This window comes from Dictyostelium discoideum (assembly GCF_000004695.1).
Source record: "Dictyostelium discoideum AX4 chromosome 5 chromosome, whole genome shotgun sequence".
In the NCBI taxonomy this organism is placed as follows: domain Eukaryota; phylum Evosea; class Eumycetozoa; order Dictyosteliales; family Dictyosteliaceae; genus Dictyostelium; species Dictyostelium discoideum.
In genome coordinates this window covers 1,697,646-1,713,942 of record NC_007091.3, presented here as the reverse complement: position 1 = coordinate 1,713,942, position 16,297 = coordinate 1,697,646, and the positions used below count along the sequence as shown (strand labels likewise).

Below are 16,297 nucleotides of genomic sequence, written 5' to 3'. Positions count from 1 at the left end.
AAAATTAAGTAATCATGGTAAAGTACCAGATACACCATTTTGTATTAAAGGACATACAGATCCAATATCATGTTTTGAATTTAGTAATTTTAATGATTATGTTATTGCAACTGGTAGTAGAGATTGTACGATAAAGATATGGGAAGTGCCAGAGGAAGGATTGATAAAGGATAATTTAGTGACACCATTGATTACATTACCAAAACAACAAAAAAGAGTTACAGGTGTTTATTTTCATCCATCAGTGGATTCATTATTTATGTCATCAACATTGGATTATACATTGGATATTTGGGATTTATCAAGCACAGGTGAACAATCATCAGTGATTCAAAAATTAACAGGACATGAAGATTTGATTATGTCTGTCGGTTGGAATACTTGGAGTGGTGGTGACAAGTTGGCAACCTCATCAAGGGATAAGAAAATGAGATTATACGATCCAAGAAGTCAATCAACACCAATTCAAACTATATCAACTCACGAAGGTGCACAAGGATTTAAATTATGTTGGGCTGATTCAAATGGTTTAGAATTGATTTGTACTGTTGGCGCAAATAAAAGTGCACAACGTCAATTATATCTTTGGGATCCACGTCAATTACAATCTTCACAACCATTGGTTTCAAAAGATGTTACAACCGATTCTTCAATCCTATCACCTTATTATGATTTCGGTACCAATATGGTTTATTTAGGCGGTAAAGGTGATGGTATCTATTATTATGAAATTGAAAAGAATAACGCTCATCATATTGGTAAAGCAACATTTGGTAATGTCACTCAAAGTGCTATCACCCTATTACCAAAGAGTGTTGTCGATGTTAACATTTGTGAAATCGATAGATTCTTACGTTTAACTGCTGCAAATTCTGTTGAAATGGTTTCATTTATGTGTCCAAGAAAATCACAACTTTTCCAAGAAGATATTTTCCCTCCTTGCCCATCTGGTGATCCAACTACAGATTGCTCACTTTGGTTCGCTGATAAACAATTAAAAGTTATTCCACACACAATCTCAATGAAACCAGATGGAGTTCAATCAATTTATGAAGTATCAGAAGAAGAAGGTGGTAAAAGTAAAGAAAAAGATAAATTAGAACAATTATCAAAACTTTCAATTGGTAATAGTGGTAGTGGTGGTGGTGGTGGCGATGGTGATGGTAATGGCGGTGATTCACCATTCATTACTGAAGGTATTGTTAAACAAGAAATTGAAGGTTGGTTATTTAATTCTTATGAGAATAGATATTTAAAGATTGTAAAAGATAAAATTTATTGTTTCTTAAATGAAGATTCTGCTCAAGCAATTTGGGATTCACCAGTCTTAAATATAAAATATGTTGACATTTATGATGAAGATGAAAATACCTCTGGTGAGGAATGGTCTTTACGTTTCAATATTATACTTTTAAATGGAAAAGAACATAGAATGGAATGTTCAACTGTTAAACAAAGAGATGCTTGGTGTCAATCAATTAATGCTTATAGAGAAATGAAACAACAAGTTGATCAATCTGTTGTTTCACCAACAATGGGTGAATTTCATTTAGTTAATACAACACCTGTTGCACCATCACCAATGGTTATATCTGAAAATAAAAATGCATTACAAAAATTCTCTGTACCATCACCAAAAGAACAACAACAACAACAACAACAAGGTAGCGAATCACCAAATTCAACAACACCAAAATCATCAACACCAACTCAAACTAGACATCATAGTGTATTATCAAGAAATCCATCATATACATCATTGAAAAGTTCAGGTGGATTTTCAAAACCATCACCATCATCATCAACATCGACACCACCATCAACATTTGCATCACCATTATCAATTGCTCAAACTTCATCAACCACCACTACCACTACTACCACCACCACCACTACATCTTCTTCTTCAACACCACCACCATTAAGAGCAAACAATTCAACATCATCAACTCCATTAAATTCAAGTACAGGTATTAAACAAAGTGATATTGTAATTGAAGGTAATTTAACAGAATTAATACCAGGTTTATTATGGAATTCAAATACAGAGAAATGGTATGTAGTTTCAGAGGGTATGCTTTATTCATACAAGAATAAATCATTGAAACAATTGGATCCATTAGAGACTATTCATTTGGAGAAAGCAATCTCTGCACATAAAACCAAAGAAATTTTCACAATTCAAGGTTTTAGTTTCCAATTGTCAACACCAAATCGTATCATTCATTTATTAGCAAAAACCAAAGAAGAACGTGGATCATGGTTATCAGTATTACGTCAAAATCTAAAGAGTTCAGGTGAAACTAAACCAAAATCAGTATTAACAAGAGCTTCAACAATGGATGAATTAATTAGTTCACCAATGAGTGATGACGAATCAAATACCAATGAAGGGGGTGTTGAAGAAGAGGAAGAAGAGCAACCATTGGAAGGTCAATTATCAAGAAAATTACCTGGTATCTTTTCAATGTGGGGTCAATGTTTTGTTGCCTTATTAGCAGAGGATTTATTTGTATCACGTAATAAACTATCAACAACACCAGAGCTCAGAATCCAATTATCTTCAATTTCATTAATTAAAAAGATTTCACCAAATGAATTCACTCTATATGATTCAATGAATCAAGTAGTTTGTAATTTCCGTACAATCGCACCAACAGCAGAATTTGATGATTGTACTCGTTGGATCGATGGTTTGGAAGCTGCAAGAAAACGTTCAATTGATATCATTAAAATGTTCGGTATCAATGAAAAAGAAGTACTCTCACCATTACCATCATCATCATCAATTCCATCATCTGGTAGTAATGGTAATTTATTGGATCCATCAGCTGATGATTTAACACGTTATTTGGATTTAACAGCAATTAAAAATGGTAAACAAAAGATTTTAATTCAAGTTAAAGGTAAAAGAAAGATTAGAGTTAGAATGGTTAAATTATCAACATCATCATTGAATTGTCATAACTCTTTTATTTTAGATGCTGGTCCAAGAATTTTCGTCTGGGCAGGTTCAAAAACAAGTCGTGTCAATAAAGCAAAGGCATTAGATTTTGCAAATAGAATTCGTACAAAAGAAAGAGGTGGTAAATCAACACTAATTCAATTGGATCAAGGTCGTGATGAACAATCATTTGATTTTTGGGAAATTTTAGGTGGTAATAGTTCCGATCCAATCGCAACAACTCCAACTCCAGAGGAACAAGATACTGAATCAATTAAAACTACAATTTATCGTGTTGGTTTAGATGTTAAAAAGAATTCATTACGTGCTCGTTTAGCTTGGGAAGGTACTGATTGGAAATTACCAAATAAAGAAATTCTCAATACTAAATTTGTATATGTTGTTGATTGTGTCACTGAAATCTTTGTTTGGGTTGGTAAAGAATCATCATCAATTCAAAGAAAAATGGCAACTAAAGTTGCATTGGTATTACAAGCTCAAAAAGATCGTGTAGATTGGACAAAGATAACAAGATTAACCGAATTTGGTGAAAATAATCTCTTCAAAGAGAAATTTGCAAATTATCCAGGTATGTTGCCAATTTCAACCACTCGTCAAGAGATTAAAAGTCATGTTGCAACCTCAAAGGTTGAGCATAAAATTGAAACATTGGCATCACGTATGACAACTCCATTCATTGATAATGAAGCCTTATTCACAATACCAATTGATGAAGGTGGTCGTGTTAAAGTTTGGAAAATTGAAGACTATGAAAAGATTGATCATCCACAACATTTATATTCTCAATTCTTTTCATCAGATAGTTATATCGTTCTCTATACCTATATGCAAAATAATAAGGAAGCTCATGTTATCTATTATTATTTAGGTAGAGATTCTTCAATCAATGAAAAAGGTACTTCCGCTTATTTAACAGTTGATCTCAATGAATCATTGGTTGGTGCTTGTGTTCAAACTAGAGTAGTTGCAAATAAAGAATGTAAAAACTTTTTAAATCTTTTCAAAACCAAAATGGTAATTCATAAAGGTAAATACAATAACTATGATCCAAAGAAACCATCACTCTATCAAGTTAAAGGTTTAGATAAAATTGATATTCGTGCCGTTCAAGTAGAATTCTCAAGCTCAATGTTAAATACTTTACATGTTTCAATCTTGCGTACTCCTGAAAAGATTTACATTTGGCATGGTAAATTCTCATTGGATGCTGAACAAAACTCTGCTCTCTCAATCGCAGAGAATTTCAATTCCACTTCAGCTCCAATCGAAATCTTAAAAGAAGGTAGTGAATCCAATGAATTTTGGTCAGCTTTTGAAAGTACAGGTGGTAGACAAAAATACTTTAATGATATTATGATTCAAAGTAGTTCAATTCCAACCTCATTCACTTATAAACCACGTTTCTTTGTTTGTAGTAATGCATCGGGTATCGTTGAAGTTACAGAGGAATCACCATTCTCTCAAGATGATCTAGATATTGGATCCGTTTGTATATTGGATGTACAAAGTCATATTTACCTTTGGATTGGTAGTCGTGCAACTCATCGTACTAAACGTGCCTCTATGGAAGTTGTATTAAACTTTATTGAAACTTCAAAATTGGGTCATTCAAAAGAGCACACTAAAGTACTAATTGCAACTCCATTCGAAGAACCAATTGGTTTCAAAAGTTATTTCCGTGCTTGGTGTACCTCTAAATATCCAAAGAATAAATTACCTTTGGTTGAAAAAGATGGTATCCCAGTTGAACAAGTACTTAAAGATTATCTCAAAGAAATCTATACCTATGAAGAGTTATTGGCCGATCCATTACCTGCTGGCGTTGACTCTACTAAATTGGATACTTATCTCAATGATGAAGATTTTGAAAAAGTTTTCAAAATGACTAGAACTGAATGGTTAAAGATTCCAGCTTGGAAGAGAGAAGGTATTAAAAAAGAATTATTCTTATTTTAAATAATAAAAATAATCTCTATCTATAATATACATTCATATAAATACCTATATACATATATTTAATACATATAAATTTACTATTTAAAATAAATAAAAAAAATAAAAAAAAAATTAAATAATTATAAGAAACTAAATATTTAGTTTATAATTTTTTTTTTTAACTCATGAGTCTATTGTTCTTTTTTTTTTTATTTTTTTATTTTTTTTTTATTTTATAACTAAATAAAATGGTATTATTGTCCGATTCACCAAAAAAATAATAATAATAAAAAAAAAATCAAATAAAAATCAGGTTCTCTTAGGGATACTCTAATTATTTTAATGGGGTGGTTGTTATTATTTTTTTTATTTCACAAATATAATTAAATAACTATTGCAGTATATTGTTGAAATAAATTTTGAAGAGTATCCCCAAACAAACTCTACAGGGATAGAGAGTATATCATTTTTAGATGAGGAATGAGAACTCCTTAATTAGAATTTATAAGTTATTGGTGGTGTTGTTACACAAAAATCCACGATACTACAAGTTTTTGATCGAAGATCAGAAGGTCAACCTAATGAATTTCGTTCAGTTTCTATTAATTTAGTACCATTATTGGTAATGATTTGTTTGCACTATTTAAAAAAAATAAAAAATGAAAAATAAAAAATTGTAAGAAAAAATAAATAGTTGAGAAAAAAAAAAAAACAGTGGAAAAAAGGATATTGGTTTACATACAACTTGATCATCATCTTCTGGAAGGAAACCACAATAAATTTTTAATTTTTTGATGATTTCATCTCCTGTTCTTTGTTCTGCTAATAAATCTTTTAATAATCTTACCATGTAAAAACATATTTCACATTCCATATGATCTTGTGGGTTTATAATTTGTTGTTTTTGTTGTTGTTGTTGGTTTGAATTTAATTGTATATTTCCAAAACTAATGCCAATAAAATAATTGAATATTAATAATAAGCAAACTATAAAATTAATTTCATTTTATTATTATTTTTTTAATTTTTTTTTTTTCTTTTTTTTTTTTTTATTTTTTTTTCTTTTTTTTTTATTAATTTTTTTTTCTTTTTATATTCACTAATATATTAAATAAATAATTTCTAAATACAGAAAAAATAAAAAAATAAACTCCCAAAAATCTCATAGAAAATAAAAAAATAAGATTAAAAAAAAAATACACCCGCAATCCAACAAAAAAAAAAACAAAACTAAGGGAGGTTGGATTTAAAAATCAGAACCAAAGTGGTGAAAAGTAATTTTATGCGGCGCTGGTGGATTTGTCTCATGTTTTCAAATTAAAATGTTAGTTAAAGTAAAAAATGTAATAACAAATTAAATTTTTAAATCTGCCCTCTAATTTATCTTTTTTTAAAAAAAACGATAAAATAAAAATAATAAATTTATAAAACTTATTTAATTAAAAAATAAAAAAATAACAAATCAATTTTTTTTTTTTTTAAAAATCTATTTTTTATATTAAATTTATCCCTATTCGTTTTTCTTTAAAATAAAACAATTACAAAAAATGAATTTTAAATAATTAAATTCTAAAAAAATAAAATCGAACGAAAAAAAAAAAAAAAAAAAAAAAATTCTAAAATAGAAAAGGTTGTATTCTTTTTTTTTATATTTTGAAGAACCACCAGAGGGAAAATATTTTATATTAAATATTTTGAAAAAAAAAACCAAAAAAAATTATTTGATTGTTATATTTTTTTAATTTTTTTTAATAATTTTGAAAAAAATAAGAATAAAAAAATAAAACAAATAAAATAATCCTAACAATTAAAAAATTAATAAAAAAAATGAAAAAATAAAATAAAAAAATAAAGAATTAAATTATTTATCTTTTTTTTAAAAAAAACTATAAGATTTATAAAATTTTACTTGGAAAAAAAAGTTTCAGAAAATTAAAAATTGGAAAATTAGTTATCAATAAAAAAAATTAGAAAATATTTAGTGTTTTTTTATTTTAATTTAATAAAAAGTCAAAGAAAAAAAAATAGTAGAAATCAATTTAAGGAAAAAAAAAGGGAAAAAAAAATGAAGAAATTTATTTTAAAAATTAAGTTCTATTTTAAAATATTTTTTGGTTTTTTTTTTTTTTTTTTTTTTTTTTTTTTTGTTTTTTGTTTTTTCTTCATAAAAAAAGGTCAATATTGATATATTATTATTAATTATTGTTGTTATTTTTTTTTTTATAAGGTTTTATTATAAAACCCAATTAATAATTGTTTTTTTCCTTTTTTTTTTTTTCCTTTTTTTTTTTTTTTTTTTTGCGGGGGTTTTTTTTTTGGTTTTTTTTTTTTTTTTTTAATTATCTAATTGTTTTAACAGATGAAGTTGGAACATCATGATAGATACTGAAACTACCATTTGAGTTTCCATTAATAAAATTGAAACCATTATTGATTGGTTTTTTAGTTGCTGGAACGTTGGATGAAATTTGCAAATTGAAAACAGGTGGGATATAATTAGAAGCTAAATCAACAGCGACTTGTCTTGATTTTTTTGGTGACGTTGGATATTTCTATATTAAAAAAAAAAATATATTTGGAGAAAAAATAAAATAAAATTAGTATAAAAAAAAAATTGAATACAAAAAAAAAAAAAAAAAAAAAAAAAAAAAAATTTGTTCTATTAATATCTTACAGTTGTAACAGGAGTTATATCTCTGAGTGGAACTCTTTTTTTTGATGTGAAAATGTTTGGCTTTGTATTTGAACATATTCCAGTCAAAGGATCTATGTTTTCTTTATTTTCAAAATCATTAAAAATTTTGAATGGCTTAACAACGGCAGCAGACATTTTATAAAAAGATATGTATTTGTTTTTTTAAAATTTATTGCAAAAATAGAAAGTTACACACGCAAATAATGACAAAAAGCTTTACACAAGGTTTTTGTTTTTTTTTTTTTTTTTTTTTTTTAGGACTTATACTTTTTTTTTTTTTTTTTTTTTTTTTTGGACTTATTCTGTTTTTTTTATTTTTTTTTTTTTTTTTTATTTTATTTTATTTTTGGCTACTAATATGACAATTAAAAATTACAAAGACAACAAAAAAAAAACACAAACACAAGCAAAACACAATTACTAAACACAAATTTACGAACAAAGGAACAAAGGAACAAAGGACACAAACAAAAATTAATTTTTTTTATATTATTTTTAATTGATTAAAAGGGCATCTATAATAAATAAATAAATGAAATTTGGTCGTTAGAAATAATATATTTTTTTTTTTTTTTTATGAATATTTATTAATGATCAAAATTGGAACATGTTGGTTTTTGGAAAAAAAAAAAATAATGAGGAAAAAAAAAAAAAAAAAAAAAAAAAAGGTGAAAAAATATTGGAAAATAAAAAAAGAAAAAATAAAAATAAAAAAAAAAAAAAAAAGAAAAATAATAATAATAATAATAATAATAATAATAATAATAATAATAATAATAATAATAATAATAATAGTAATAATAATAATAATAATAATAATAGTAATAATAATAATAATAATAATAATAATAAAAATTAAAAAGCAATGGGTATTAAAATTATTATGGTTGAGTTATTGTATTTATAACAAATTTATGTGATATAAATAATTTTATGTGTGTTTTTGAGTGGGGGGTGTGAATATTATTTTATATAAAATAATAATTTGGAGTAGTGATAAAGAGGAAACTAAGTAAATTAATTTATTGTAAATTTGTAAAGTGAAAAATTGAGTGGTTATTGGGTTTATATGACATGGTAACACTTAATTTATTATTTTTTGGATAAAAAAAAAAAATAAAAAAATAAATAATACAAAAACAAAAACAATCACACCACACTTTTAATTAATTTAATTTAATTTTTTTTTAAATTTTTTTTTTTTTTTTTTTATTTAAATCTTGAATAGTGTAGTGTGAAGTTAATAATAGCAATAAATAGATCCATAATATAATTACCTCTCTAGAAAAAAAAAAAAAATAAAAATAATATTAAACTGTTTGAGTTATTAGATTTTTGGAAAAAAAAAAAATTCCAACCAATTAAGTTTGTTTTTTTATTTTCCTGAAAAAAAATATTTTGAAACCTGGAAAAAATTAAAAAAATAAAAATAATTTATTATAGTTATCTAAAACTGGATTTATTATTTATTAGTATTGGTTTATAATTATAAAAATATATATAAATATAATATTACTATTATTATTATTATTATTATAAAAAAAAAAAAAAGAAAAAAAAAAGCACACCAAAAAAAAAAAAAAAATTTTTTAATTATTATAATTAAAAAAATAAAAAAAAAAAAAAAAAGAAACAACGCAGTGGGAAAAATTAAATTAAATTTAAAAAAAAAAAAAAACTACACTACACTATACAATATTATATGATTTTGATTAAATTGAACTGATCAAAGCACACATCCCACAATATACTAAAAAATAATGCTACAAGTTTTTTTTTTTTTTTTTATTTTAATTTTATGGAACAAAAACACACCAATATTACTGGTAAGCTTATGGAAATTAATTATGATAAAAAAAAAATATTAATTTTGTTTGTGATCCTTTGAATTAATTTTTTTTTTTTTTTTTTACTACAATGAAGTATCCACCAGTCAACACAACCACCATAATATTTTAATTTTATTATTATAATTTTTTTAATGTAAAAAAAGTCAATTCCAATAAATTGCAAAGTCAAATCGTATTGAATTGATATTATAAAAATAATAATAATAATAATAATAATATAAAAAAAAATAAAAAATAAATAATAATAATTGGTTATTTTATTATTATTATTATTTTGTTTTTTTTTATTAATTATTATTATTATTTTTATTGGGTGATTATAGGTTATTTTTTTTTTTTAAAATAGCTTGGGAATAATTTTTATGAAAAACAAAAAAATAAAAAATAAAAAATTTTAGAAAAAAAAAAACGAAAGACTTTCTAAAGTTTAATTGAATAAAATATTCTATTCATCCCAAAATACCACATTTATTAAAATATATAAAGAGTAAAACAAAAAAAAAAACAAAAAAGGAAAAAAAAAAAGAAGCGCGAAAAAATTAAAACCATTACAAAAAAAAAACGAGTGAACGAATGTGGTAATGATGATACATAAAAAAAAATAAAATATAATAAAAAAAATAAAAATAAACAGAACAAAAATAGTTTGGGAGAAAGAGAAAAAAAAAAAAAAAAAAAAGTTATTTTAATAATACCATACCTACTTTTTTTTATATTTATTGTTTTTATTTTTGAACAACACACACAAACAAATGATTCAAAAAATTAATTTAAAAAAAAAAAAAAAAAAAAAAAATTCTCGCAATTTGTGAAAAAAAAAAAAAAAAAAAAAAAAAAAAAAAAAAAAAAAAAAAAAAAATATATTAAAAAAAAAATAATGTTCGCTCAATTTTAGGTGAATGAATATCATGCCCACCCACTCATACAAGTATGCCACTATAACAAACATCTTCGTTCACACACCAAATGAAAAGGAAAATTATTTAAAAAAAAAAAAAAAAAATTAAAAAAAAAAAAAAATTAAAAAAAATAATATTAGATTCATAAATAAAAAGATTTTTAATTTATTAATATATGCCAACTCCGTTAAAAAGGATCACATTCAACCAATCACAAGAACAGATCTTTCAATTTAATCATATTTATAAATTTATAAATTTATTTCAATTTAATCAAATTTGCAACTCAAATAATTCAAATAATTTATGAATAAATAAATTTTTTTTTCTTAATTATTTAATTAAACAATAAATCTTTTTTTCAATTTTTTTTAAAACATTTTTACATTCTTTTTTTTTTTTTCCGTTTCCTCTTTTTTTAATTATTATTTCAAAAAAAAACAATCAATAAATTTGCATAGATTTAAATAAATCTATTAACTACTATGGGTTAGAGTATTTTTTTTTTTTTTTTCTTTTTTTTTTTTTTTCAAAGTAATTATAATAATTATTTTAATCTTGCGAGAATCCTTTTCAGATTATATAAAAAAATAAAAATAAAAAAAAAAATTTAAAAAAAAAAAAGTGAAAATAAAAAAGATAAAAAATATCTTAAAAAAAAAAAAAAAAATATCTGGCAGAAATTTGATATTATAAGAACGACTTTGTTTACTAAGATTAACTATTTTTTTTAAAAAATCACTATTATTATTATTATTATTAATGATCCCTCAAAAAAAATTTTTTAAAAAAAAATTAAATATAAAAATTTCCAGATATTTCATTGACAGATAATTAAATACTCTCACAATTAAAATTATTTTTTAAACTAAGAAGTTAATTTGATTAATCATAACAAATTTTACCAATTTTTATTTTCAAAGTATAACAAGAACTTCTACTTTGGGATTCTCATCAGAATATTAGAATATTCATTTTATTTTTTTTTTAAAATAATCAAAAGGTTGCCAATAAATGTATAGTTACAAATGTTTAGCCATTTCTTTAAAAAAGGTGGTTTTAATTTAAATAATAATAAAAAAAGTATAAAAAAATAAATAAATTAAATAATAAAATTATTATTCTTTTTTTTTTTTTTTTTTATATTTATTTAAAAATAATATATGAATCAATATTATGGATTTTATTGGGATAATATATTTTTATAAACTTACCACTTAAATATAATGGTTTTTTTGACAAAATTAAAAAAAATTAAAAAATCTAAAAAAAAAAAACAAACCATTGGAAAAAAAAAAAAAAAAAAAAAAAAAAAAAAAAAAAAAAAAAAATCTTTTTTTGGTTTTTCCCAACATTTTATCGTAAAGTTTTTCTTTTAAAAAATCTTTTGTTTTGAATGAAAATAATTTTTTTGTGTGTATGCAATTGATTTCTTGATTTTTTTCATCATACAAATTTTTTGAGATTAATATCTTTATTAATTATTATTTTTATTATTATTTTTATTATTATTATTATTATTATTAATATTATTATTATTATTATTATATATAAGTTTTATGCTCATTTTATTTATCAGATCTATTTACCCCATACAACAAAGGAAATATTTTTATTTTGAATTTTTTTTCTTTTTACATTTTAAGATCTGATAATAATAAAAATAATAATAAATTGGGCAAAAAAAAAAAAAAAAAAAAAAAAAAAAGTGAATGGAATTTTTTTTATAGTGATAAACTTTTTCCAAATTTAAATAAAAAAAAAATATAAAACTATTTCGATATTAAATTAATCTTTTTTTTTTTTTTAAAAAAATTATTATTTATTTCAAGATAACCTTAAGAAAAAAGTTTATTTTAGAGTTAATATGGTAATCCACCTTTTCATTTTATTTTTTATTTTTTATTTTATTAATCATTGATTATTTTATTTTTTTTATTTATTTACAATTTCAAATATCTTTGGAAAACCAATAAATATATTTCATAAAATTTTCATTTCCCATTTGAGATTTTAATTTGGGGATGAATATTTGTAAAAAATTAAGAAAAAAAAAAAAAAATGGCGCCAAATTTTTTTTTTTTTTTTTTTTTTTTTCTCAATTTCTTCAAATATTATTACCAAACAGACGGTTGAATTATTGAAGTTTTCTTTTTCAAAATTAATTAAAAAAATAAAATTAAAATAAAGTAAAATAAAATAAGAGAAATTTGAGTGACTAAACCATAATAATAATAATAAAAAAATAACAAACCAGTAATACAATTGATTTGATTGATTGAACTAAAAGTTGGATTTTTATTTTTATTTTTATTATTTTATTCCTTTTATTAATTTTTTAAATTAGATGCAGTTTTACATTAAATTTGATTTTTCAAATTTATTTTACCAATTTCAACATTCACCTACGTGTTGATTATCCATACCATAATCGAAATCCAAATCATATTGATAAATTGGTCTTTTTGATTGTTCAACTTGTGTTGGTGATTGTAGTTGTAGTTGTGGTTGTGGTTGTGATGAAACAGTGATTGTTTGTAATGATTGATTAAGTTGCTCCTCATTAACAATATTAACATTAACTACTTTTGAATTATTGCTATTCAATTGACGAAGTTCTTGCTATAAATAAATAAAAATAAAATAAAATAAAATAAAATAAAATAAAATAAAATAATTAATAAAAGAGATAATAATAATAATATTAATTTATATATATAAATAAAATAAAAAATAGTTACATTTTCAGCTTTTAACTTTTGAATTGATCTAATTCTATGTTGAGTTAATTTTTTATCGAGAATATCAGATTTTTCATTGTTATAAAGGTCTTCTTCACGTTTTTCTTTTAGACTTTCAATTTCAATATTTTGTTGTTGAATTTTTCTAAGACGATTATTGGTTTGTTTAATTGTTAACTTGTCACTATAATCATTTGAATTTGTTAACAATAGTAAAGTTAGTTCTTGGTCTTTAATAATTTGATCTTTTAATTTATTTTGCTCTTCAAGTTCTTTTATTTTTTTATAGGCATTTTCAAGTTCAGTTTCTTGAGTATAAACTGAAAAAGATCTTGGTGCTGAATTAACAATGTTAATATTTGTTGGTGTTGGTTGAGATAAAACAGCCTTCTTTTGTTGTTTTTGCAAAGAAGGTGCTTGATTACTAATATTTGCTAATGCTCTTGGATTTTGCATGATTAAATTGCTATTGTTGTTGTTGTAAATACAAACAGTTTTTCCTTTTGAAATTTTTTTTTTTTTATACAAAATTACTTATTATTTATTTATTAATTTATTTATTTATTTATTAAATATTTAATTTTTTGATTTGAGAAATTTAAACTAAAAAAAACAAAACAAAAAAAAAAAAAAAAAAAACAAAACAAAAATATAAAAACACAAAAACAAAATTAAAAAACAAAAAGTTTTATATTGCTATAAACAGTAATAATAATAATAGTGGAGTGTATGTAAAGAGAGATGAAAAAAAAAAATAAAAAAAAAAAAAAAAAATTTCCACCACTAGCGCACACACACTTTCAAAAATTAAATTTTATTTTTTTTTTATTTTTTTATTTTATTTTTAATTTGGATTATTTTTTTATAATTTTTTCTCAAAAATCTTGAACAAGCAGTGTTGACATCATTTTAAGTCGTGAGATTTTTTTTTTTTTTTTTTTTTTTTTAATTGTTTATTTTAAAAAAAGAGAGAGAGAAATTAAAATCAAAGAAATAATTAATAATGATGGATTTAAAATATTTGAATTTGAAGGTGATTGTGTTTGATTTTGATTTTGATTTTGATTTGTTGGTTGTGGAGTTGATGTGACAATATCTATTGGTGAGAATGGAACGTTATCACTAACGACTGCAATCATTTGAATTTCTGGAATTGTAATTGAATTACCAACAAATTCAACATCATTGCTAACTTTATCATTTTCTTTTACTAATAATGGGCCAAACTTTTTATTAAAATAAAAAAATAAAAATAAAAATAAAAATTAGTATGAAATTAACTTTTAAAAAAAAAAAAAAAAAAAATACATACACTAATTGAATTACCTGAAGTTGAATAATATTCATCATTAATTTGTTTAAGTATGTCAGTATTTTGATTACTTTGTTGGAGAGTAATAGTGAGATCTTTAATTAAAATTAAAGATGTAATGAATTTTGGTATGATACCATTTCCATTACCATTGCTAACATAACCTGGATTAACATATTGCCAAGTTTTATCAGTAAATAAAGATGGAGCAAACCATGAAAGTCTGTTGATATCAACTTTTAATAAATTAAATTCAATTTTAAATTGATCAGTCACTGGAACCACTGTTTTACCAGCACCAATATTGAAATCCCAATTTTGGAAATCATACGATTGATGAATTGTAAATAAATCATTAATATTATCGTTTGTAGTATCATAATTTTCAGTTGGTTTGTTCAATGTTGTAATGTAGTAACCTGGTTCACCGGAAATACTGGAATATCTAAAATAATTTAATAATTGACCTTTTACTAATGAAAATTTGAATGTAGTTTTATCATTATTATATTCAGCATTATTAATTATATCTGAATATTCTTCAAACATAAATGGCTCACTACCATCATTAATAATAAAACTATCCTTTGATGACCATGGTGGAATTGTATTTACAAGTTTTGAAAATTTCTCTCTAAGTAAAAGATCCGATGATGTTTGATAAGTTTGATTAATTTGAAAATTTAAATATTCTGGTGTCATATGAATACCAATATCATTTAAATTTACACTCTTTGTTTTATCATTTATAAAATTTTCCAACTATTATTTTATTTTTTTTTTTTTTTAAATAAGTTTATATAATATTTTTTAAATAATAAATAATAAAAATAATAATAATAATAATAATATCAAAATTTGGAAAAAAAAAAAGAAAAAAAAAAATTAAATGTTTTACTGACATTGGTAATAAAAGATGAAAAATCTTGGGTTGATGCTAAAACTAAATTAGCATATGAAATTATTGAAAATAAAGTAATAATAGAAAATATAAATTTCATTTTTTTATTTTTCAATTTCTTTTGTGTGGTTTGGTTTAAAATAATAATGATTTAATATTAAAAAAAAAAATAAAAAAATAAAAAAATTAAAAAATTAAAAGAAAATATATAAATAAAAAATATTGCAAAAAAAAAAAAAAATTAAAATAAAAAAAACAGAATTGGTGTGTGTTTTAATTGAAATCAGATGGTGTAGCTTTCACACACTTTGTTTTTCAAGAAAAAAAAAATATCTTGGCACCAAATTGACATCTGGTGGGTGAAATGTTGAAAAAAAAAAAGGAACGTGAAAAAATAAAGAAATGTTTTCAAGTTTTTTAAGAAAAAAAAAAAAATTAAAAAAAAAACTCATATGTTTCAATTTAAACGGGAGACATTGGAAAAAAAAAATTAAAACCATGTCCGGAATAAAATGGCCGCGATTGACTAAAAAAAAAAAAAAAATGGGCATGATTGGAAAAAAAAAAAAAGTCATTTTGATGTGGTGTGTTTTTGACAATTTAAAAAAAAAATGATTTTGATAATAAAATGAAAAAATTTGACTAAATAAACATGTAACCAAAAAAAAAAAAAAATAAAAAAATAAAAATTTCCATGTATTAAATCAAAGAATATCATTTTAAAAAGGGTAGTGTTTAAATATTAAGCTAAAATTGAGAAACATCATCCTATTTTTCCACAAAATATTTTTTTTTTTTTTTTATTTTTTTGTTTTTTTTTTTTATTTTTTTTATTTTTTTTTTTTTTTATAAAAAATTTTCACTGTTTAACTAAAAAAATCTTTTTTTTTTTTTTTTATTTATATTTTAATTTTTATTTTATTTTTTTTATTTTTATTTTTTTTTATTTTTTAATTTTTACTATTTTTATTTATTTTTAATCGACAAAAAAAAAAAAAA

The 16,297-nt window shown here is 22.1% G+C and overlaps 6 protein-coding genes across 6 annotated transcripts in view; 2 read left to right on the top strand and 4 right to left on the bottom strand.

The window, feature by feature from the left end:
• The window catches only part of vilA (hypothetical protein), a gene marked incomplete at both ends in the record, with an annotated part of 5,192 nt that extends 271 nt beyond the window's left edge, over positions 1–4,921 (top strand). The window contains one exon of the mRNA XM_631560.1: positions 1–4,921. This exon is cut by the window's left edge and continues 22 nt beyond it. Within this exon, the coding sequence (XP_636652.1) occupies positions 1–4,921 (4,921 nt within the window).
• A 552-nt stretch (positions 4,922–5,473) lies between these two features.
• DDB_G0288605 (hypothetical protein) lies at positions 5,474–5,905 on the bottom strand (the record flags this gene model as incomplete). The annotated part of the gene is made up of 3 exons (XM_631559.1): positions 5,474–5,539; positions 5,643–5,847; positions 5,889–5,905. The coding sequence occupies 3 exons, from the start codon at positions 5,903–5,905 to the stop codon at positions 5,474–5,476; spliced, it is 288 nt and encodes a 95-aa protein (XP_636651.1).
• Positions 5,906–7,239: 1,334 nt separating this feature from the next.
• On the bottom strand, positions 7,240–7,730 carry DDB_G0288575 (hypothetical protein; the record flags this gene model as incomplete). Its single annotated transcript, XM_631558.1, has 2 exons — positions 7,240–7,452; positions 7,575–7,730. The coding sequence occupies 2 exons, from the start codon at positions 7,728–7,730 to the stop codon at positions 7,240–7,242; spliced, it is 369 nt and encodes a 122-aa protein (XP_636650.1).
• A 68-nt stretch (positions 7,731–7,798) lies between these two features.
• On the top strand, positions 7,799–8,454 carry DDB_G0288603 (hypothetical protein; the record flags this gene model as incomplete). The annotated part of the gene is made up of 3 exons (XM_631557.1): positions 7,799–7,820; positions 7,854–7,899; positions 8,292–8,454. The coding sequence occupies 3 exons, from the start codon at positions 7,799–7,801 to the stop codon at positions 8,452–8,454; spliced, it is 231 nt and encodes a 76-aa protein (XP_636649.1).
• Positions 8,455–12,738: 4,284 nt separating this feature from the next.
• Positions 12,739–13,541, bottom strand: DDB_G0288573 (hypothetical protein; the record flags this gene model as incomplete). Its single annotated transcript, XM_631556.1, has 2 exons — positions 12,739–12,966; positions 13,086–13,541. 2 exons carry the CDS (start codon positions 13,539–13,541, stop codon positions 12,739–12,741), a joined length of 684 nt encoding a protein of 227 aa, XP_636648.1.
• A 497-nt stretch (positions 13,542–14,038) lies between these two features.
• Positions 14,039–15,398, bottom strand: DDB_G0288571 (hypothetical protein; the record flags this gene model as incomplete). The annotated part of the gene is made up of 3 exons (XM_631555.1): positions 14,039–14,311; positions 14,398–15,159; positions 15,300–15,398. 3 exons carry the CDS (start codon positions 15,396–15,398, stop codon positions 14,039–14,041), a joined length of 1,134 nt encoding a protein of 377 aa, XP_636647.1.
• Between the last annotated feature and the right edge of the window lie 899 nt (positions 15,399–16,297).